The sequence below is a fragment of the Pantherophis guttatus genome, chromosome 9, assembly GCF_059756535.1.
Source record: "Pantherophis guttatus breed Tessera chromosome 9, ASM5975653v1, whole genome shotgun sequence".
Lineage (NCBI taxonomy): Eukaryota > Metazoa > Chordata > Lepidosauria > Squamata > Colubridae > Pantherophis > Pantherophis guttatus.
The window spans coordinates 7870335-7895290 of NC_142071.1; the positions used below are offsets into that span (position 1 = coordinate 7870335).

The 24956-nt window shown below is 38.3% G+C and overlaps 1 protein-coding gene across 1 annotated transcript in view; it reads left to right on the forward strand.

The window, feature by feature from the left end:
- The first annotated feature begins 1101 nt into the window (after positions 1 to 1101).
- The window catches only part of LOC148112466 (zinc metalloproteinase-disintegrin-like NaMP), a 37440-nt gene continuing 13585 nt past the window's right edge, over positions 1102 to 24956 (forward strand). The window contains exons 1-10 of the mRNA XM_087875910.1: positions 1102 to 1264; positions 4449 to 4555; positions 5506 to 5582; positions 6914 to 6992; positions 9699 to 9775; positions 13317 to 13506; positions 15586 to 15648; positions 18854 to 18925; positions 20294 to 20463; positions 23317 to 23401. Coding sequence (XP_087732036.1) covers positions 1102 to 1264; positions 4449 to 4555; positions 5506 to 5582; positions 6914 to 6992; positions 9699 to 9775; positions 13317 to 13506; positions 15586 to 15648; positions 18854 to 18925; positions 20294 to 20463; positions 23317 to 23401 — 1083 coding nt within the window. The remainder of the gene's footprint in view (positions 1265 to 4448; positions 4556 to 5505; positions 5583 to 6913; positions 6993 to 9698; positions 9776 to 13316; positions 13507 to 15585; positions 15649 to 18853; positions 18926 to 20293; positions 20464 to 23316; positions 23402 to 24956) is intronic.

Here is a 24956-nt window from a genome sequence, read left to right on the forward strand (position 1 = left end):
ACATTTTATATTCCCCCCTATTTCTGTTGTTCTTTATTTCCGCTCTCAAGCCATTCATACCATTTGTTCCAAATTGTATAGTAATCTGTCTCTTCTTTTTCTTTAATTTCTTTTGTTAATTTGTCCATCTCAGCACATTCTAAAACTTTTTTTATCACTTCTTCATCTGTTGGTGTTTCTTCCTGTTTCCATTTTTGTGCGTATGTTATTCGAGCCGCTGTTATGATGTATAAAATCAGATATTTTATTTCTTTGGTATATGTTCTCGTAAATATTCCTAGTAGAAATGTTTCTGGTTTTCTTTCTATTGTTTGATCGGTTATCTTTTCTAACCATTTCTTTATATTTGTCCAGACCTTGGGCATCTTCTACTCCAACACCCTGTCCAAGCAAGTGATCTTATACCATTCTGGAGAGAAAGGTTGCCCAATATTTTCTTAAACCCCCCCCTCCCCCCAGTGCTGTGGGACCTACAGCTTCTGAAGGCAAGCCATCCTGCTGACAGTTTTCACTTTGGATGCATAGTCTGCCCACTGAAATTTGCACCATGAAGACATACATCTTTTGTTTTAGATAATAGAGGACTGGTGCAGATGTTATACAAAGGCTCCAGGGTCTCCTAAAAATGGAAAGATCTATTATGGCATAAAGTGAAGTCAGGGATCCCTTAGGTAAATGCATTGACATGGATTCAGTCTTTCCCACAATAACATCATTTTTCAGAGACTACAAGTCAGCTCATTGAGCTTCCTGATTAGCAACCAGCACTAAATATTGAAAGGATGCTAGATTATTCAAAAAGTGCCTCTTACTCACTGGATATTATAAAAATCAACTCTTGGCATTTAAAACCCCAATGCTCCCATTAAGAGGCCCCAAATTTAGTTGTGTTAACATGTGAGCCAGGGAAGGCAATGCTGTGAGCATGTAATCCTCTCCTTTTGGCTTTTGCTTTGAGGGACGCCTTCAAAGAAGCTTTCCAGATGTCATTGTTGGAGTGGCAAGCACTAAGCCAGTTGGAAAACTGCCCTCCAGTAATATTGTTACAACTTAGAATTTGGGCAAATCCTTTAGCAAACACCTTTGCATATAAGGGCATGAATGAAGCTGAAGGACTCATTACTTGCTTCTCACAGTCAACAGGAGAAGAGCTCAGGTTGGCTTGGAAGCAGAAAGAGATTCCTTGTCCGCCAGTCCGATCCAGAGTCCAAAATGTTCCAAGCTCTCTTGGTAACTATATGCTTAGCAGTTTTTCCATATCAAGGTAAGATGTTCTCTTTGGTTTCAGATTATTATTATTATTATTCAGATAATTATTCAGATTCTTACTGATAAAAGTCTATGGCACCCCACAAATTTCTATGGTTTTCTTTTGATGCTTAGCCAAAATTTGCTCCACTTCAGTTTCTACAGACCTACCAAAAGAACACTCGAAGATTGCATTTGTTATGAATTTACATAGGTTGTCTTTTTGTAATTGCTTAAACTTTGTCAATCAGCAAACAGATCTTGAAAAAGAAAAGATCTAAGATCCTCAAAACAAGTAGAAAATTCAGGAAGTTTCTTTAGTTTTAATTTTTTTTCACTGTGTCAGTTAGACATCATATAATTAAGCTTGCATAAACCACAGCTAGTGTTATTCTTGTAATCTTCAGAGAATCTTCAAACTGTACTCAAGCTAATGGGAGACAACTTTCCTTAATGTAAGATTCTAAATTATCTTAAAATGTTTCTTCCCTCCTTTCTTTTTGCTCTCCAAAAAACTTGGGAGGGTTCCTGATATGCTTCCTTTGTTCTTCTTCTTCCTTCTGTGAGCTGAGATATCTTTTACATGCCAGTTAACCAGACTCTTCCTGCTGTCTCCCAAGCCTTTCCCACATATGATTACAAACAACAATATTCAATTGCCTTAAACGGTTGCCCAAACACAATTAAGGGTCAAAAGTAAAAGAGCCTTGATAGTACAGGGGTTTAGTGCACCCTGTAATTAACACAGCTGCCTGCAATTTCTGCTGGTTCGAATCTCTCCAAGCTCAAGGTTGACTCAGCCTTCCATCCTTTCTAAGGTAGGTGAAATGAGGACCCAGTTTGCGGGGGGAATAAGCTGACTTTGTATAAAACATACAAAAGAATGAAGGCTATTGCTTAACGCATTGTAAGCCGCCCTGAGTCTCCGGAGAAGGGCGGCATATAAATCAAATTAAAAAAAAAAGTTGGGTAGAGTAGAGTAAGGAAAAATGGGGTTGCCCTTACCAAGTGGGAAGCTTCCAAAATTAGAAGAGTAATTGATGGAGAAAACATAAACAAGAAAGGGAGACAGAAGGAGAAATGCTGCTTTTTCTGTGCTCTAAGCAGGAGGGAATAGTAACTTTTCTTTCTAGTAGGTGGAGTTGAACCTCTCCCATGTTTCTTGGAATATCAGGTACAAATGGGCAGGTACGTAAAAGTATGAGGAAGGTTTAAACTTCTGCCTAGGGTTACCTTAAGGTTAAAAGATTTCCATCAGTCTCAGAAGATACATTTCCAAGGTCAAGTGCTAGTTGTATTTAGATTTCAGTCACTCTCTACTTTAAGAAATTTCCTTCTGCCCCTCTCTCTCCTTTGCTCTCTCGATTTTGCCTTGAAGCAGACAATAAATATTGTCTGATTTCTGTCAGTATTCTACAACAGTTTTTCCCCATACTCTGTGGCTATTGATATTTTAGTTTATTGGTTTATTTCCATTTACAACTATAAGCATTTTATTTTGGCACTTTTTTTTTTGTAGCGAGGGTATTAATTAGATATGCACAACATGCTAGAAATACTGGATTAAAAAATAAATATATACATCTCTTTGTCAGTCTCCCAGTTACAACATCTACTGTATGACAAGGAATCCTGAGTTGAATCAGCTGCTGGTAATTACATGGTGATTGACAAATGATTGTATTACCATGCTTGGCTACAGAATGGAAGTGGTTTTCCACAACTTTCTTCAGGGATAGTTTCCTAGCTTCCCAGTATAGTCTGTAGTTCTGGGATTTCAAGTTTTTAAAGAAGTCCTGTCCTCCTTAGTGTTGGGGATATCAGTGCAGACAGTGGTGGGTTTCAAAATTTTTTACTACCGGTTTTGTGGGTGTGGCTCGGTGGTGTGGCATGGCTTAGTGGGCATGGCTTGGTGGGCATGGCAGGGGAAGGATACTGTAAAACCTCCATTCCCACCCCACTCCAGGAGAAGGTTACTGCAAAATCCCCATTTCTTCCCGATCAGCTGGGACTTGGGAGGCAGAGAATAGATGGGGGAGTGGCCAGTCAGAATTTTTACTACCGGTTCTCCGAACTACTCAAAATTTCCGCTACTGGTTCTCCAGAACTGGTCAGAACCTGCTGAAACCCACCTCTGAGTGCAGATCACATACAAGTAGTCCTTGACATACAACTATTTATAACATAGTGACTGTTCAATGTTATAGTGGCACTGCAAAAAATAATGATCTTCACAGCAACCCCAAGGTCATATAATCAAAATGTGGGTGCTTGGCAACTGGCAGCCACATAACCTTCAGACACCACAACTGACAGTTGTGATGTCTGAAGGTTATGTGCCTGCCATTTTGCAGCCTTCCCAGCTTCTGTCTCCAACCTTCTCCCCGCAAAAGATCTAATGGTAGAAATTCTGGTCCTAATTGTCATTGTAAGTCAAGGCTTGGTGCTGTGGTCCACAACATTTACAAAATATGTTAAGAAGCAAATAGTAGATGACCATTGAATGTCCACACAGTAACCAACCATAAATTCTTTGACTCTTGATCTAAGTCTGAAATCACTGAATCTGATTATGGACATGTTCTTAGGTGCCCCAGTGGTAACGATGATGCTATGGACTCTCCATAGATATTTTTGAAAATGAAAGAAAGTTAGTGAAACTATTAGGATCGCAATGACAAAGAAGTTCAACTGAAAGGAATTGCTAATAAGCTGTATTTGCATAACAAGCTACGTGTGCCTAACTCTCTGATTAATGTATATATGCTAATCCTAATATAGTTTGGTTTATTGAATTGTGTGAATCAGATTATTGTGATTTCTGATTTCTCATCCATCCTTTAGCACTCATCACTCAACACACAAACCTGGACAGTGGATGGCATTTATTTATTTATTTACTTTGCTGCTCAAAATTTTTCTTTTGGATCTTCCTAAAGCATTGACTCCAGTTAGTTTCCCAACTATCAAACACCATTTAGCAAATTTCATATGCACCAAAAAGCCCTTAGATTTCTGTACTGTGTTCCACTAGAAAAGGATTTCACTCTCTCCATTGATAACTGAATAACAAATTACACAGTAGATTTTAAAGTAGTAGAATAACATAGCAAGTGAATCTTTCCTTCCTTCCTTCCTTCCTTCCTTCCTTCCTTCCTTCCTTCCTTCCTTCCTTCCTTCCTTCCTTCCTTCCAATGAAGGGAGCTCTACAATCCTGGAATCTGGGAAAGTTAAAGATTATGAAGTAGTGTATCCACAAAAAGTCCCTACATTGCCCAAAAGAAGAATTGAGCGGCGTGAGGAAAAGGTAAGAAAAAATTCTTAATTTCATCAAGTTATTCATTGATGAATATGACCCTAGATTTTGCTCAAGATGCATGTGAAGCAAAGTTAGAGTTAAACTCTACTATTTTCAAAATTTTGCCATTAGGTTCTTCAAACAAATTTCCATGAAATTCCAACCATTTTTATTGTTCATTTTAAAGTTTATTTATTGTTGTGTTTTGTAAAGGGAAATTATTACAAAGTCACATATTTGTCAGAATTCATAGACTATGAAAAGTGATGATGGGAGAGGGGTTGTAATAGGAACCTATCACCTATTTCAATTTTAGGTTGGATCTGATCCTATTTCAAACCTTAGAGATCTTAATATTTTGCATAATATTTGCATAGAGAGTTTTCTAGAGAGAGCTCCAAGTAAGGATGACATCTGATAAGTCTCATAAGACTGTAAAATTCTGAAAGTCCATTTCACCAATATGTCAAATTGCAGAAAAGTCCATGTACACTTATATCAAGATTTGCACTTGACGTAGTTTGAGTGAAACTTACACAGCTCTAATATCTCATGAAAATGAAGAATTGGCTTGGTGACGTCATATCGTCACTGCTACTGGCTTGGCGGAACCGGGCGGAACCGGGAGGAACCCACCACTGGTGTAGTGGTTATAGCTCAAGGTTAGGACTAAGAACCAGATTCAAGACCATCACTGGATGACTTTCAAGTCAGTCTCTCTGTCCCATCCAAACCTCATTCACCAAGATGTTAAATAAGAGAAGGAGATCTTGAACTTATGCAAGAAAGTTTAATTTAATTTAAGAAGGTTTTACAGTGCCTTTCGAACACCAGATGAAATACTCCAAATCTAATAAATGAATTGACTACGGGTTTCCATTTGACACAGGTGTAGACTAGTTAAGCGAATACACGTTTATTTTTTTAAAAAAATAAACACCGCACTCTTTGCATTTCAGACCAAATATGAAGATACCATGAAATATGAATTTAAAGTGAATGGAGAACCAGTGGTCCTTAACCTAGAAAAAAATAAGTAAGTTAACTCAGAAGTTCCCTTAACGTTTTAAAGACAATGTGAAAAGTGTATATTCTTGGACATAATCCAACAGAAATAATAATCGGATTACCTTGTTTGGCAAATTAAAATGTTTAATTATGAAGGTTGTGTGGAATTTCAAGGGTAGCATCTGGATGTTTGGACTTTGAAGGAAAGCAGAACTAGAGGTGGGAGACTAGCAAGGAATACCAGGGCTATGCCTAGACTGGAAACATAGAAGGCAATGCCAAGAGAACTGCATCAATGTGACACCAGGAGTAGAAAGTGAATCTATAGTATTGGCTTAGCATTTCAAGAGAGATGTTTCTGAATAAAGATTCAAGGCATCCCTTCCCTTGATTTCTTCCTGAAGCAATATGAATCCCTTTACTATTAGGTAAAGGGAGTTACACTGGTCTCCTTTGTAGACCTAGCAGCTTCATCTGATTGTTGCATAGATCAGAAGAATCAAAGCAATACAAAATGTCTTATCCTGGTCAATCACACCACCTCTGAGCATTGATGAAGAGAATTGCACACCTTTCTTGCTGCAAATCTCTCTCTCTCTCTCTCTCTCTCTCTCTCTCTCTCTCTCTCTCTCTCTCTCTCTCTCTCTCTCTTTTTTTTTTTTCTTTACTTTATATGCCGCCCTTCTCCGGAGACTCAGGGCGGCTTACAATGCGTTAAGCAATAGCCTTCATACTTTTGTATATTTATACAAAGTCATCTTATTGCCCCCACAATCCACGTCTTCATTTCACCTACCTTTGAAAGGATGGAAGGCTGAGTCAACCTTGAGCCTGGTGAGATTTGAACTTGCAGTAATTGCAAGCAGCAGATGTTAATCTGTTAATAACAGTGCTTTAGTCCACTGTACTACAGGCTTTTTGCTTAAGGTGAATCTAGTATGGGCTCCATTCCTCTTAAATAGCCATCCTCATGAGATTGAAATACCTGCTCCCTTCATTTGATACCAAACAATATCTCTAAAATACCATTATATTGTAGTTTAGACCAGTTGTGGGTTTCAATTTTTTTTACTACCGGTTCTGTGGGTGTGGCTTGATGGGCATGGCAGGGGAAGGTTACTGCAAAATCCCCATTTCCTCCTGATCAGCTGGGACTCAGGAGGCAGAGAATAGATGGGGGCGGGGCCAGTCAGAGGTGGTATTTACCGGTTCTCTGAACTACTCAAAATTTCCGCTACCGGTTCTCCAGAACTGGTCAGAACCCACTGAAACCCACCTCTGTAATAGACTTATTATGCAATTATCTCTGTTCCTACTTGATTCCTGGTGTAAATAATGACTTCTTTGCATTTTTTCCAGACAACTTTTTTCCAAAGATTACAGCGAGACTCATTATTCCCCTGATGGCAGAGAAATTACAACAAACCCTCAGGTTGAGGTAATATTCAGAGTGTCTTACTTTTATGAAGTAAATGGAAAGAATATTCGTGCATAATATTCCAAATATGTATATACCAGACCAGGCTATTCAAACAAGAAGGGCTATTTATGCATGAAGTGTCTTATATTGAGCATATTTTGTGTAAGCATGTGTGGGTTGTTAAAACCCAGTCTGTTCCACCTATTGAATTAGTAGGACGTATATTTCAATCCATCAATTCCTTGCTACTGATTAAAAACAAACATTTTGGGGAGTGAGCCCCACAAACAGGTTTGTTATGAGAGCATCAGGTTGATAGGATGTACTTTGCTTTTTAAACCAGATTACAAAAATAGCTGCAAAGTCATCTGTTTGGAACACCAAAAGTGAGAGGGGTTTACTTTGCTTGTACAGAATATAGAAATCTTTATATTTCTCTCTCACTAAAAGCAGCCAGAAAGTGTTACAATATCACAGCACTAACATGCTTCCTACCAGTGATGAAATCCATTTTTTTTTACTACCGGTTCTGTGGGCGTGGCTTGGTGGGCGTGGCTTGATGGGCATGGCAGGGAAGGATACTGCAAAATCTCCATTCCCATCCCACTCCAGGGGAAGGATATTGCAAAATCTCCATTCCCACCTCACTCTGGGGCCAGCCAGAGGTGGTATTTGCCGGTTCTCTGAACTACTCAAAATTTCCGCTACCAGTTCTCCAGAACCTGCTGGATTTCACCCCTGCTTCCGACCAAATTGATAAAAAATGCATCCTCTGTCTCCAAAAATTATCTACTCTTGACTTAGTATATTCCAAGGTCATACAAACTGTTAATGTGTAACAGAAATCTGCTGATTTTGATATCTATATTGGTTCTGCTTCCAGAAGATGTTAGTGATCAAAATTCAACCACCAGATGGAATCTTTCATGTTATAGAGACATCTTTTTTGGTATTGTGTATTTATATTTCTGATGTATGTTTCCGAAAGCTTTCATTATGTGGGCTCAAAGAAATAACAATTAATTGGTATCATTAGTAAATATGGAATTTTTCCTACATTGTTATAAGATTTTAGAACATAGTTTGAGAGTTTATTCAGCAAATCCTGTGGTGCAGCACTAGAGTTGACCTCCAAAAAGAGAAGGTTGGTGGAGAAAAGAGCTTGTTATTTGAACATAACTTTTTTTTTAATTTCTTTGTTGAAATTAAATTAGATTCTCCAGAACCTGCTGGATTTCACCCCTGCTTCCAACCAAATTGATAAAAAATGCATCCTCTGTCTCCAAAAATTATCTACTCTTGATAAAGATTAATACTCTATTCCAAGGTCATACAAACTGTTCCTAGTTAATGTGTAACAGAAATCTGCTGATTTTGATATCTATATTGGTTCTGCTTCCAGAAGATGTAAATGATCAAAATTCAACCACCAGATGGAGTCTTTCCTGTTATATAGGCATCTTTTTTGGTATTGTATATTTATATTTCTGATGTATGTTTCCAAAAGCTTTAATTGCATGGGCTCAAGGAAATTAATTGGTATCATTAGTAAATATGGAATTTTTCCTACATTATTATAAGATTTTAGAACATAGTTTGAGAGTTTATTCGGCAAATCCTGTGGTGCAGCACTAGAGTTGACCTCCAAAAAGAGAAGGTTGGTGGAGAAAAGAGCTTGTTATTTGAACATAACTTTTTTTTAATTTCTTTGTTGAAATTAAATTAGATTCTCCAGAACCTGCTGGATTTCACCCCTGCTTCCAACCAAATTGATAAAAAATGCATCCTCTGTCTCCAAAAATTATCTACTCTTGATAAAGATTAATACTCTATTCCAAGGTCATACAAACTGTTCCTAGTTAATGTGTAACAGAAATCTGCTGATTTTGATATCTGTATTGGTTCTGCTTCCAGAAGATGTAAATGATCAAAATTCAACCACCAGATGGAGTCTTTCCTGTTATATAGGCATCTTTTTTGGTATTGTGTATTTATATTTCTGATGTATGTTTCTGAAAGCTTTCATTACGTGGGCTCAAGGAAATAACAATTAATTGGTATCATTACTAAATATGGATTTTTTCCTACATTGTTATAAGATTTTAGAACATAGTTTGAGAGTTTATTCGGCAAATCCTGTGGTGCAGCACTGGAGTTGACTTCCAAAAAGAGAAAGTTGGTGGAGAAAAAAGCTTGTTATTTGAACATAACTTTTTTTTTAATTTCTTTGTTGATTGTCTGCCCAAAAGTTCTTAGCATTTTACTATCAATGGAACTCCCTCTGCAGTGTGACTTCCTTTAATGGAAACTTGTGATTATCTTATCCTATGTTCATTTTGAACCAGTGGTGGGTTTCCCCCAGTTCCTATGGTTCTATAGAACCGGTAGTAAAACCAGCGGGAGGCTCCACCCACAGACCCTGACGTCATCAAAACGCTTCTGCGCATGTGCAGAAGCTTCTGCGCATGTGCAGAAGAGTGCACACATGCGCGAGTGCGTATGTGCGCGGGGCCCCACTGCGAACTGGTAGTAAAGGTAAGTAGAACCCACCCCTGTTTTGAACAATCAATACTAAGCAGGTTCCCCCTCAAGAGAAACATTCTGGACTAGTTGCCCTGTTAGTCATTTTTTCATTGATGTTGTGGAATACATTGGAACTGCACTTCTGCTCATCAAGTCACACTACAAACAAAGCTTTAACCAGCATCTCTTGCCTCCATGCAGGATCACTGCTATTATCATGGACATATCCAGAATGATGCTGACTCAACTGCAGTCATCAGTGCATGCGACGGCTTGAAGTAAGATAGTGTCTTATCATTTACTTGTTTTATTAAGAGTGTAAATATTATTACTTCTCTTGTAGTTAAAACAAAGACAGTTTCTTTCATTCAAATTACTAAGGTTTAATCGAAGACATGTACAGAAATAAGAAAGACTTTGTTTGAAATCAAGAAGAGCTGCTGCCAGCCAGTAGACACAGTAGGGAGCTAAATCAGATCTGTCTAGAGGAGCTTCAAAGTCCATGTCTTCTTTGTATATAGGAGGTGATGTTACAGGCAAAGAAGATAAGTAGGGTTCAGATTTATTTATTTATTTATTTATTTATTTTATTTTAATTTAATTTGTATACCGCCCTTCTCCCAAAAGGGACTCAGGGCGGTGAACAGCCAAAATTAAAATACATACAATACAAAAGTTAAGATAATTGAAAGAGATTAAATCAATCGGCCTCCCAATTTAAAACCCCAAGTCTATAAAATTTAAAAATCCCATTAAAAACCATTTAGGCTAGATTGTGCATCTTGCCAGAAAGTGTACAGGAAGAGGTAAGCAGACTTTTCAGTTCTATCCAGAAACACTTTCTTGAGCCACTGCACGTCTTCTCCAACCATCTAGATGTCTTAGCCATATAAAGATTCCAAAATTTAGAAGAGCTTTATCTTTAATTTTAATATTCAATGCCCTCCCAACAGGCATTACTGAAGGAAAATATACGTATATAAAAAAATCCACTTTGAGCAGACACTGTTTCTATGGGGTAGAGGAATAATTGAAATGATTGAACACAATAGAATTTATTATTATTATTATTATTATTATTATTATTATTATTTAATCTTTAGTGAGATTCACAGCCTTTGAGGCTGGTTAATAGCTCAGCAGCTCGAGTCCTAACCAAGGACCTAGGAACTGTTAAGGCATCGTCGGAGGATGTAAGCTGTTCCGAGTAAGGTGGTTTTTTGTAGAGTCAAAATGTTCAAGTCCGGCAAATTTAGAATTTCTAAATAGCGGGGTAGCCCTTTGGGTATTGCTCCAAGGGCTCCAATTACAATCGGGACAACACACAATTTCTTTTTCCACAGTCGCTCAACTTCAATTTGCAAGTCCCGGTACTTTGTGATTTTTTTCTTGCTGCTTATCTTCAATCCGTGCATCACCAGGTATTGCAATGTCAATGAACCATACTTTTTTCTTTTCAACTATTGTTATGTCAGGTGTGTTGTGGACCAAGTGCCTGTCAGTAACACACCTGACATAACAATAGTTGAAAAGAAAAAAAGTATGGTTCATTGACATTGCAATACCTGGTGATGCACGGATGATGGTGATGATGATGATGATGATGATGATGATGATGATGATGATGTTGATTAAATTTTTATACCACCCTTCTCCCGAAGGACTCAGGGTAGTGTACAGCCATATTAAAACAAACATATACCCATAAAATTTAAAAACAATTTAAAATATATTAAACTTTGGCCCTTATATTAAAAAACTACAAACACCCAATTAAAATTCATTTTCTAAGCCAGCCCGGCCTGTTTAAACAAAAGAATAACAATAGAATAACAGAAGGACAGGATAACAGAGTTGGAAGGGACTTTAAGATCTTCTAATCCAACCCCTACTCGAGCAGAGGAGACTGGAAAGCCATCCCAGATGATAAAAGCCTCCAATGATGAAGCACCCACAATTTCCTAGGCAAAGCATTCCACTGGTTGATTGGTCTCATTGTCAGGATTTTTTCCCCTTAGTTCTAGGTTGGCTCTCTCTTTGATAACTTCTTGTCTTGCTTTGGGGAATAGGTTGCTCCCTTCTTTTTTGTGACAGTCCCTTAAATATTGCAAGGCTGTTATTATGTCACCCATAATCCTTCTTTTCATTAGACTAGTTCCTATCACCATTCATCATATGTTTCAGCCTCCAGCTCCATGTTATTCTGTACTCGTTCCATTACCCTCTTATGCAGATGCTTGCCAGAATTATTATTTATATTCTTTATTAAATATTCTGATTCTTATCTTAGTTGTTGTTGGGTTTTTTTGTTTTTTTTTTGCTTTAATTTATATGCCGCCCTTCTCCGGAGACTCAAGGCGGCTTACAATGCGTTAAGCAATAGCCTTCATCCTTTTGTATATTTATACAAAGTCAGCTTATTGCCCCCACAAACTGGGTCCTCAATTTACCTACCTTAGAAAGGATGGAAGGCTGAGTCAACCTTGAGCCTGGGGAGATTTGAACTTGCAGTAATTGCAGACAGCTGAATGTTAATAACAGGCTTTTAGTCTGTTGAGCTATCCAGGCTCCTCATCCAGGCTCCTTATTGTGGGAAAGACTGAATCCATGTCAATGCATTTACCTAAGGGATCCCTGACTTCACTTTATGCCATAATAGATCTTTGAAAGGATGGAAGGCTGAGTCAACCTTGAGCCTGGTGAGATTTGAACTTGCAGTAATTGCAAGCAGCAGTTGTTAATCACGGTGCTTTAGTCCACTGTACTACAGGCTCGTTATTATCAAATCAATCTGATTTTATTTCCTTGACTACAGCCAAATATTCTTCTATGGTTTCTACATCAGAATATTTCCTCTAACTCTTTTTGGATAATTTAGAACAATTATATTTTTTCCTTTTTTATCCTAAAAGTGTGATTTTTGTGCTTTATATGTTGGTCTGTGACTGAATAAAGAATGATTGATTGAGTGTACAACAGTGTATATATGGGTGAAATACTTTGTATATAAGAGCGTATATATGGGTGAAACACTTTATATCCTATTTCGCCCTTATGAGAATAAGGTTTTCCACAAAAATTTAATCTTTCAGAGAGTGTATTCTTACATTTCCATAGCTAGAACCTTTCTCTATTTTTTGTAAACCCTAGGAAATATACAGCATTGGATTCCATACCAAGTTATCACCATACAAATATTGTATAGACATTCCATGGTTGTATTGAAAATGTGCAATCTCTTATATTTTTCTGATCGTAGCTGTATCTTTGAGAAGCAAAGGAAGGAAAGAAAATAATAAAAAAAATCAGTGAGTTTTAAGGAGGGATTCAAAGCCACAGGCGATGTTGACTGGATTATTTAAAAATTGGTTATCCATCGAGGGGACCTAGGTGCTCTCTGAGCTTAGTGGTTTCCTTGTAGGAATTTCACTATCCAGCTAGGTGATATCTTCAGTGCAATCCTTGGTAGTACAGGGGTTTAAGGCACCCTGTTATTAAGCTGGTTATTAAGACCAGCTGCCTGCAATTACTGCAGGGTTCGAATCTCGCCAAGGCTCAAGGTTGACTCAGCCTTCCATCCTTTCTAAGGTAGGTGAAATGAGGACCCAGTTTGTGGGGGCAATAAGCTGACTTTGTATAAATATACAAAAGGATGAAGGCTATTGCTGAGCACATTGTAAGCCGCCCTGAGTCTCCGGAGAAGGGCAGCATATAAATCAAATTAAAAAAATTAAAAAAAAGAATCCATCCCTGAACTACAAATATGATTTTCCATTTCTGATTACCCTTTTCAAAAAGAGTCTACAATTGTTTTTGCAGTGGGTATTTCAAGAATAATGGTGAGATGTACATTATCGAACCTTTGAAACCTTCTGACAATGAAGCACATGCAGTCTTCAAATATGAAAGTCTGGAAAAAGAGGATGACACCCCTAAAGCCTGTGGAGCAATCCACTCTTCTGGGAAATCAGATGAGCCTATCGAAAAGATATTCGTTACTCCAGAAGAAGTAAGTCTCATATTAAACCCTCAGGTACCTAACATGATTTGAGAACATGGATACATTTACTTGTTCCTAAATGGCAAAATAAAAGAAAAATTATCTGGGACTGCTTAGAAAAAAAAAATCATAGAAGTGGAACCCCCCATTTCTAAAACTCTATTTCAGTCATTCTGTACAAGAAAATATGGAAGCTTGTTGAACAGAAAATACATATTCCAGATTTATATTGTTTTCTATGGTCACACAAAGTTAATTTGGACACTTGGATGAAAATGGTTTCAACTGAATCCCCAAATCATCTCAACTTTCTGAATTAGTTTAGAAAATTTAATCAAATGATCAAATTGGAATGCCTCTTTTATGCATGCATAGGGGACAGGGGATAGGGGAAGAAACTGTTTTAAAATATTAAATCAAAGTGTTTTGAGATGTCTAATAAGACCTAATAAAAATAACCTTGACTCAATTTTCCAATTTGATTTGAATCACTAAATTGGATTGACGTAATAATTGCATTAAAAGAGGCAAATTGAGTCTGATCACAGATGACCCTCAAATTTCCAATGTTTTCCTCTATTATTTATTTATTTATTTATTGAATTTCTATACCGCCCTTCTCCCGAAGGACTCAGGGCGGTGAACAGAATAAGATTTCATATACATATATATTTTTTTTAACAGTAAATAATAAATTGAGTCAACTTGGTGTATCTGCTAAGACCTTGGCATAGAATTTAGATGTTTATGCTAGCCCTGCTTGTTGAAACAGAAAGGTCTTCAGGGCACGTCGGAAAGTGCGAAGATCTGGGATTATTCGTATTCCAGGGGGTATTTTATTCCAAAGAGTAGGTGCCCCCACAGAGAAGGGAGGCAGAACAATTTGAAAACAAAACATTACATCCAAAATAATAGTTCCTTCCTTCCTTTTGGTAGCAGAAGTTGAAACTGACTGAAACATATCCAGAAGTTCAAAAGCTCAGTTTCTTCTGTTAAAATGTAATAGACTTGAACAAGTTGTTATATTGCAATAATGATTATGAAGTCTGCTGCTTGAATTTTGGCTTCAGTGCTCCTGGAAATTGGAGATTCTTTATCCTCAGCAAGTTATGGTTTTATATTTAGTGTGTTTAGGTGGTCCATTATTTTATAGTCACCTTCACCCTTTGAATGGTCTAGTCTCAATTTCAAGTCATGGTCACTTTATTCAAACTGAATCTTGTGTAGCAGAGCCTTGATAGTACAGTGGTTTAGTGCACCCTGTTATTAACACAGCTGCCTGCAATTTCTGCTGGTTTGAATCTCTCCAAGGCTCAAGGTTGACTCAGCCTTCCATCCTTTCTAAGGTAGGTGAAATGAGGACCCAGTTTGTGGGGGCAATAAGCTGACTTTGTATAAAATATACAAAAGAATGAAGGCTATTGCTTAACGCATTGTAAGCCACCCTGAGTCTCCGGAGAAGGGCGGCATATAAATCAAATTAAAAAAAAAATTAAGAAAGTACCGTGTTTTACGGAAAATAAGACCCTGTCTTATATTTTTTTGAACCCTGAAATAAGTACTTGGCCTTATTGCCATGTGCTCAAAAGCCTGATTGGGTTTATTATCTTATCTTATGTCTTATTTTGGGGGAAACAGGGTAGCTGTCAGAGAGCAAGAAGAGAACTGGGCAATCTTGGGCTCAATTTAGGAGCTCTCTGGCCTTGCATATGGTAGTTCCATATGCTGAAAAAACACAAATGTTTTTCCAGCATACGGAAAAAGAATAATAGGAAGAAGCAATTAATACATGCTCAGACATTCTCTAGGTGTTAAAGTTTTAACAAGCTCTCTCTCTATAAATGTCTTCTTCAAAATTGCTTAACACATTGTAAGCCGCCCTGAGTCTCCGGAGAAGGGCGGTATATAAATCGAACCAATAAATAAATAAATAAATAAATAAATAAATAAAAACCAATATTTCTGAAACTTCAAGGACTTTGACCAGCAAGTATAATAAGCAATTTTCTAATTATCTGATGACCCATATGCCTGCTGGCTGCAGGGAGCAACACATCTAAGCACTCTTCGGTTTATTGTTCTGTTTAGAAAAAAGGATTCTTGGAGACTGAAAAACATATTGAGCTTGTCGTAGTTGCAGACAATTTAATTGTAAGTATCTTGGATATCATTCTATTTTCTTTCTGCGTTGAGCACAAAATTTTGTTTCTGTCTTTTTTAATATGGGCATTTTTGAAGGCATTACCAAACATAACATTCTAATTGGATTGCATCTTAAAATGTGTTTTAAAATATACTGTGATTTATTTTTTTTTGTTATTGGTCTCAACCAATATTTACAAAGTGAAGACACATTTGAAATTTAACTATACTCTAATTTGCACATTAGTTCTTCCCGAACTCCATCTAAATTTTAATTAAACTTTCTCCAGAAATGCAAAGGTCAGCAAGTTGAATACAGAGAACATAAATGAAATTTTGAAATAGAAAAAAAGTGAAAGTGAGCTATCATATATCTCTTCTACTTGAGCAATCTAGCATTCTAAAATCCAGAACAAAATTCATGAGGAATTAATCTGTGGATGGGCATATCTGGATTCTTTGCTTTCTCCCCCCTTTTTTTTCTTATTTATTTCAAAATAAATCTTCAAAATAATTCTAATTGTGTTGAGAAAATATTATACAATGTTAATGGTCATGCTATCACTGAAATTAAATATATATCTCCTACACCACTTGCTCAAATAGAAGTGGACCTTTGGCTAATAGACAAATAAGAGCCCCATTTAACTTAGCCAACCAATTTGCAGCAATGCAGCATTTGCAGTAAAATAACTATTTGGTATCTCTAACTACGTGCACATTTTTTGGAGCAAAATAAAAGTATCTTCATGACCACAAAGGAAGACCATGGACTTCTAGATGCCAGTTTGAGCTTCCCCTTTTAGTATTATTAGTATTATTTCAAAAGGGAACATCTTATGCAAACTCTTTTCAGGGAAATTGGTTTCAGGCTGATGTCATTTAAATTCAGGTCCTTCCTTCTCAGCATTGTGACTAGTGATATTCTGTTTCCCTATAAAGTTATTTATTGCAAAAATGTATGCTCCTTATTCTGCTATAAAACAACAAGCCCTGTGAAAATATAAAATGAAACCGTGTGAATTCAGTGATTTTCTATCAAAACACAGAATTTGTAAATATTGAAATGCTCCTTTATAAATGTTAATTCATGTTATGAATTCAGCTTAACGGTGCTCCTTCTTCCGAATACTGCTTAGTTAGTGCTATGATTTCAAAACAATTTCATATTTTTTTCTTTGCACTAGTTGGAGAAAGTTGACAGAAAAGTTATAATTTACAAAAGCATTGTTTCCTTGGGAAATATTATATGGGAATGACTTTGGGAGACAGCAAGAGCCACAGACTAGACAATGATCAGATAAGAGGCAGCTGAGCCTGTAGAAAGAATGGGGGGGGGGAGTGAAAAAATATGAGTCCTAGTTTCTAGGACCGTAAAGTTTGGGGTGGGGGGGGGGAGGGGAGAGAGATGTCCTTTAACCTTTCAGGATTCTGTTAATATAATGTCTGGCTATGTCTGACTATGGGTGCAGTTCTCATCTCCATTTATTTTGCTGAGGGATACAGTGTTGTCTGAAGACAATTTCCATGGCCATGTGGCCAGTATGGCTAAATGACAAATGCACACAGAATGCTGTTATTGTCAGGTTTCGATGTCGTCTCAAATAAAATAAATTGCATTTCCAAACAGTCTTTGAAGAAATCTTTCATTTTATTAAGCACGACAACCTGTCCCCGATTGTGGCGTAGCCAACTCTGACTTCCTGACCCCAAACCTTCCCTCTTCCTCCTTGAACCGGGCTCGTAGTAGTTGTAAGAACCCCTCTGCGTCTTGCAGTTGGGGGGCCCTGTTCTTGTAGAGGGCTGCTGACCACCTCCTTGCTTCTCCCTCCAACCCTTCTGAAATGGCACTCACTAGGGCTCTGGGAAATGGGTAGAGGTGTTCATAGCGCTCGATGTAGATCTCAGCTGTGTTGAGGAATTGGGCTAGCTGGTCTGGATCGCCATCGAACTTCCCTCTGAAACGGGGTGGGTCCTCCCTCACTGCCCTCTCCTCCCAGCGCGGGGCTCCGTAAGCCTGGCCTCAGTGCTGCTGGCCCTCTTCCCAAATCACTCTCCCCATATCTACTACTTCAGCTCCCAGTAATGTCCCCCCTCCCATCTCATCTCCTAGGGGATATTATCTTCAGGGAAAATAAGTAGGTGAGAAGTCAAGTGTCCTCTTGCCAGCTGCCCCCTCTTCTCCTTCTTATGTCAGCACTAGAGTAAATGCAGGTTGAAATGCTGACAGTTATATTCCCACCAAAGTGGTACCTATTAATCATATTTAATCTGTGGGTGCTCCTACCCTCTAGAATGAGTTACCCACCGAGCTCCGGATGGCGTCTGATCTCCGCTCCTTCCGTCGAGGCCTAAAGACTTGGCTATGTCAACAAATGGGCTGAGTTCTGATTCTGGGGTTTTATTATTCATTATTTTGATTTTAATTGGTTTTAATTAGATTCTTCTTTTATCGTTGTATGTTTTTAGCTTGTGTTCGCCGCCCTGAGTCCCTTGGGAGAAGGGCGGCATATAAATATGTGTTAAAGAAAAATAAAATAAAAAAAATAAATATTTGCATGCTTAGGAACTGCTAGTTGGGCAGGACCTGGAGCAAGAACGGGAGCTCAACCCATTGCTCAGCAGTAGGATCTCAAACCTGGTCCATCAGCTCTCCAACTAACAAACCGACACAGCCATAGCACCCCTTCTGTTAATGTAAACTTACAGTAACTACCCAGAGCTGGCATTGTTGGGTGTGTTTCTTGTCCGGACTACTTTGCAAGAATTCCCCTCTGAAATTATTTTATCCCAGATTTTGTAGGTTTCTTTGAAACATTCCTCAACTATTTGTTTACTGAAGTTGACAACATAAGATGTGTAGTGAAGAATGCTTATCTTACACTTCTCTAAACATGGAAATAAGGCATCCAATTTAGGAAAGCATTTCAGTAGGCTGACCAAAATTTTCTCTAACCAGGAAGAGGCCTCTTGTGTGGTGCTGAAAAAGTAATAATGTTAATATATTAGCAGTACAAATATAGGTTAAAAATCAGCAGAAAAGAATTCATTGGACTGCTTCATATAGAATTATCATTTTTGTCCTATTCAGCAAAATCAATGATTTTTAAGAATCTTCCTCTCCCTAACCTGTTCTTTTTCTTTCTCCTTCAACCCCCCCCCCCATCCTAAAATTATGGTCTCCACTTAACTTTTTCTTTTGTCTTTTCTGTAGTACAGGAAATACAGCCACAACATCACTAGTATAAGGATGAGAATATCTGAAATTCTCAACTATGTAAATTTGGTAAGGAGACATGGCAAACGTTATTTCACTTTTTGAATTTAAACCTCTCCCTGCCCCGACTTAGATTTTCACGGTATTCATGGAACAAACTTAATCCAGTAAAGAGACTTAGGAGATGGACTTCCATAAGAATTTAACTTTTCCGGATTTGAGTGCAGCAAAGTTGAGTCATTTGGCCCAGAAAACAGCTTAGTTCAGTAACTAGATTATTCCAGAAAATGGTTTAGTTCAGTAACTAGGTTAATAAGCCTCTTATGTGAATACAGCCACTGTGTTGGGAGGATGCAAGTCCAAAAGTGTTGAAGGAATTTAATCAGTGCATTCTGTAGCTGGATTCTTCCTGGGCTATGGTTAATCTTTTGAACTTGAAAATTAGAAAGAGAAAGAGAGAGTAAGTTTATTACAAACTCAGCTGATTATGAACATGATCCCTGAGAAGAAAGCAGGAGAGAAGAACTCAGATGGAGTTGCATTGTGACACTTAGAAGATCCACTCATACTGGACTACTTCTGTCCTATTAGCTTTGCTGACTATCTTCTATGTTAATGATCAGTTAGAATCAGGGAGACAATGGGAACATTAGTGGGTGAAATCTCCCTTTAGTCCTCCTCCCCTTCTGTTCTTGATTAAAGAGCACGATCACCTGGATTTTCTTTACCATTTTATTTATTTCTTCTGCTTAATAAATTATTAGTGTGCCTCAAATGTGGATTTTTCGGTGCTGTCTGACCTCGGTGGTTTCCTTGCAGACAAGAAAAAAATAAATAAAAAAGAAAGAAGAAGGACTAGGGGAGACATGATAGCAGTGTTCCATTATCTCAGGGGCTGCCACAAAGAAGAGGGAGTCAAGCTATTCTTCAAAGTCCCCGAGGGCAGGACAAGAAGCAATGGGTGGAAAGTAATCAAGGAGAGAAGCAATTTAGAACTAAGGAGAAATTTCCTGACAGTTAGAACAATTAATCAGTGGAACAACTTGCCTCCAGAAGTTGTGAATGCCCCAACACTGGACGTTTTAAAGAAGATGTTGGATAACCATTTGTCTGAAGTGGGGTAGGGTTTCCTGCCTAGGCAGGGGGTTGGATTGGAAGACCTCCAAGGTCCCTTCCAATTCTGTTATTCTATTCTATTCTGTTCTGTTCTGTTTCATTACCTGAAATGAATATCTGCAAGCAAACCAGCAAACTCAGAGAGCACTAAGAACTCCATAGCTCAATTATGAGATACAGAGATTCTCTTTTATTGATTCCCAAATTTATCCCAGTTCACCTGTCCTTAGAAGCCAATGTCAGTTGTCTTTTAGTCCTGAAATGTTTATCAACATTTATTTGTGTTTTGAGTTTCTGATTGATGCCTTGTCCACTCCACAGTATTACAACGCTGTGAATCTTTATGTAACATGGATTGGTTTAGAAGTTTGGTCTGACGAAGATAAGATTGTGATCAATGGATCATCAGACTCCACTGTGAGATCCTTTGCAGCATGGAGATATTCAGATCTACTGAAGCGCAAAAGGAATGATAATGCTCAGCTACTCACGTATGTCTCATTGTGGTGAGAGGGACGGGGTGGCCAGGAGTGGAAGATTATGAGAATGCTGATGTTTGCTCTGTGTTGCATGTTGTAAACAAGGTGCGAACTCTGTTTCTGGGTGAAAGCAAACCATTTTTTCTTATCATAGAACTAGTTTTTAGAAAACACTGAATGACGCTCATTTCACTTCACCTGGTTTTGAAATTGAAACTCAAATGATTATCCTGCCATAAATTTCCTAATTTTCCTCTTCTGTCAATTAAATATTCTCTTTTGTGTGACAACTTTAAAGTGGGTCTGGATGTTAGAAAATATAGGAAGCTTCCAGAGGCTTCTGATCGGGCATTTCTGCTTTGGCAGGTACAGATTTTACTTTTTGGCAAATTTGGAATGAAGTCCTTAGAAACTAGAACAAACCAGACTTCGACAGTTTCCCATCTTTAATATATACCAGTAAAAATGATTTGCAGATTCCCTGTTTATGGAAGCATCATTTTCTCCAAAATGTCTCAGAATGAAATTTGGAATGATGTCCTAAGAAGTTAGAACAAAGCAGGTTTATTATTTATTTATTTATTTATTTATTAATCAAATTTCTATACCGCCCTACTCCCGAAGGACTCAGGGCGGTGAACAGGCAAGATAAAATACAGATAATACAAATATTAAAAAAATCTCTTAAAATTATTAAATATTTTGGCCGAAACACAGATTAAAACACCCAATTTATAAAATCACACGAGTTAAAAATTTAAAAGAGGAGAGTTAGGCCAGGCCAGCCTGCTGAAATAAAAAAGTTTTGAGAACACGACGAAACGTGCGCAGGTCCGGGATCCTCCGTTTCTCTGGGGGGAGCTCGTTCCAGATGGTAGGTGACCCCACAGAGAAGGCTCTTCCCCTGGGGGCCACCAGTCGACACTGTTTGGCCGACAGCACCCTGAGAAGCCCCTCTCTATGGGAGCGTACTGGTCGGTGAGAGGCTATTGGTAGCAGAAGGCGGTCTCGTAAATACCCCGGTCCAATGCCATGGAGCGCTCTAAAGGTGGTAACCAAAACCTTGAAGCGCACCCGGAAGACCACCGGGAGCCAGTGCAGCTTGCGCAGGAGGGGGGTCACATGGGAGCGTCACATGGGAAGGTTCTGACAGCTTCCCATGTTTAATAATGTGTAGAAATGAAGGTATCTGGGTTCCAAGTAATATCCAAGATATATCCAAGTCAATTGATATTCAAAAAGAATTATGCATGTAATTCATATGAATTTTTCAAATAAATTGGTAGACATATCTACTTATTTACTTCTAAGTTGTAAAAACAGGTGGAACAGATATCAAACAGAATTCATTTTACCCCATATCTCATGGTATTCTCTCATTAGTTTGTTCATATGCTTTGGCTGCACTCACACAAGCAATTGGCTTCCATTCTGTACCAGCTAAATGAATGTTTCCATTATACAAACAGATAAACCAAGAATAAAGAAAATTAATAAAATATCTATTCTTGGATAATACCTGTGCTTAGCAGGTTGTGTGAATCCATATTTTAAATCTTAATGTGACTAGTTTATAGAGGCAGTGTGAGCTCAGCCTATATGTTATATTTTATTTATTTATTTATTTATTTATTTATTTAATTTTTATACCGCCCCCTCTCCCGAAGGACTCGGGGCGGTGAACAGCCAAAATTAAAAACACACAATACAAATATTAAAATACATTAAAACGAAATTAAATTTATCTTTGTCTTCCCCAATTTAAAACCCCTTACCCATAAAATTCCCCAATTAAAAGATTTTTAACCCAGCCCGGCTTGCTGAAATAAAAAAGTCTTCAGGGCCCAGCGGAAGGTACAGAGGTCCGGGATCAGTCGTATCCCTGGGGGTAGCTCATTCCAGAGGGCGGGTGCCCCCACAGAGAAGGCTCTTCCCCGGGGGATCGCCAGCCGACATTGCCTGACAGACGGCACCCTGAGGGGGGCCCTCTCTGTGGGAGCGTGTTGGCCGGTGGGAAGTTATCGGAGGCAGAAGGTGGTCTCGTAAATAACCGGGCCCTAAGCCATGGAGCGCTTTGAAGATGAGAACCAATACCTTGAAGCGCACCCGGAAGACCACTGGAAGCCAATGCAGCTCACGCAGGAGAGGTGTCACATATAATGTATGAATGTGAAATTGGCAAGTTAATTGGCTTATATCTCTAATATATTGGACAAATAACAATTGTGAGTAATCTTACAGGCTCTGGGCATAACAATTGCATGAAATATATTAGAGCTAGATGCAGGGGTGGGTTCTACTTACCTTTACTACCGGTTTGCAATGGGGCCACGTGTGCGTGCTTCTGCACATGCGCAGAAACATCCTGATGACATCGGGGCCAGTGGGCGGAGCCTCCCACTGGTTTTACTACCGGTTCTATAGAACCGGTCCGAACTGGGGGCAACCCACCACTGGCTAAATGGAGGGCAGATCAAAGTGAAAGAGAGACTGTAAAAAATACAGAATATCCATTTTTTTCCCCACAGCTATTAATTTGACTGGTCACTCAACCAGCATTTCCAATCTAAACTAGTCTTCAATAATACCGCAGCTAAATTGATAGAAGAAACTTAACTATTAAAGACACTTGAATCTAGGTTTTTTGCAACACAAGGAATGTAAATAAATTTAATGTGCTGGATTCACATAACATGCTAATCACTCCCCACCCAAGCTTAATGTGCAGTGAAAATGCATCCTAAAAATCCATCCCTGAGGACAGATGTTTGCAAAAGGCATAGGGGGTTATGTACGCCCCAATGTTATAGACTGTGCTTCCATCTTCTATAAATTGTATTCCCCTCCCTACCTGCTTTCTTACAGGGGTATTCACTTCGATAAAGGAGTCTTAGGAGTAGCTTTCATAGGTGGCATGTGCGATTCTTTCCTTTCTGCAGGAGTTATTCAGGTGGGTAGAAAGGACAAGTGTTACCTGTTTGTAGTCAATAAAACTTATATCATTCATAACTTTATTACAAATAAAAACTCTTCTAATTTTTGATCCACATCATTTTCATCCATATTTATTTATGAATTTGACATCTCCAGGTCTTTCCTCAACTGATGGCGTTTTGCCACAATGAACTATGGACATGTCACAGAACAAGCTTTTTGTATGCTTTGACTTATGTATCAGAAGATCAAAATATATTATAATCATTTGGATCAGGAGAAGTCAAAGAAAAACTGCCATAATCGGCAAATGAGCAGGTCAAATTATGATGCAATACTTGCAAACAAGGTTTCTGAACAATATTCTTAGTAACCTTGATGATAAACATGAATCATCCATCTTTAATTCCAAAAAAATTACAATCAAGATTTATATGGTTGAATTAATATACAGTGAGAAAATGAGAGAATACTAAATCTGCTTTTTTTTTAAAAAAAACTTTAATATTTAAAGAGCCTGTAAGAAAACCATATTAGTCAAGAAAATGCTAAAGATATTTACTGAGAAACAGTAAACGTAGCTTTGTTCACTTAGAATAGAATGGAGTCACACGGAGGTTATAAAGTTTTGTTCCTTAACAAGCAGAGTTAGGGTCCTGACAATATGGGGTAACCCTAAGCCTGCTTGCTTAGGAAACTCATTTTTATTCAGAAGGACCAACTCACTCGTAAATCCAGTGGTGAAATGTAAAATTTGTTACTACCGGTTCTGTGGGCGTGGCTTGGTAGGGGGTACTGTGACTGGATGGGCGTGGCCAACTTTTTTTTTTTTACTTTTAAAAGCATTTTTTCTACAACCTCTTCAGAGGTTGTAAAAAAAAATGCTTTAAAAAGGGTCTGAGGATCCCAGCTGAGTTGCCTGATTGTCAGAGGCTTTTTTTTTCTATTAAAAGCATTTTTTCTGCAACCTCCTCGGCCGAAGAGGTTGTAGAAAAAAATGCTTTTAAAAGCCTCTGACGATCAGGCAACTCAGCTGGGATCATCAGAGGCTTTTAACATCATTTTTTCTACAACCTCTTTGGCCGAGGAGGTTGTAGAAAAAATGCTTTTAAAAGCCTCTGACGATCCCAGCTGAGCTGTGTGATCATCAGAGCCTTTTTTTTTTTTTTTTTTACTTTTAAAAGCATTTTTTCGGCCGAAGAACCTCTGATGATCGTGCAGCTCAGCTGGGCATGGGGGTGGGGGGTGGGGTCGCAGGGATTTTTGCTACCAGTTCTCCAAACCACCCGCCACCATCGCTACCGGATCGAGCGATCCGGTCTAAACCGGGAGCATTTCACCCCTGCATAAATCTATTAAGCATTTCAACCTTCAATATTCTGAAAATGCTAGCTAGCTTGTAGCAAAAGCCACTGAGTAGGTTTTGGATTGAAGTTGCCTGTAAGTTCAGTAACTAAATAAATAGACAGATAGATGCAGAGGTTTTGACCTTCAGGACTTTAAAGTTTTCTTCTGGATGCAAGTATTTGTGCATGTTCTGGAGTCATGGTGCACATATGCACTCAGAAGAG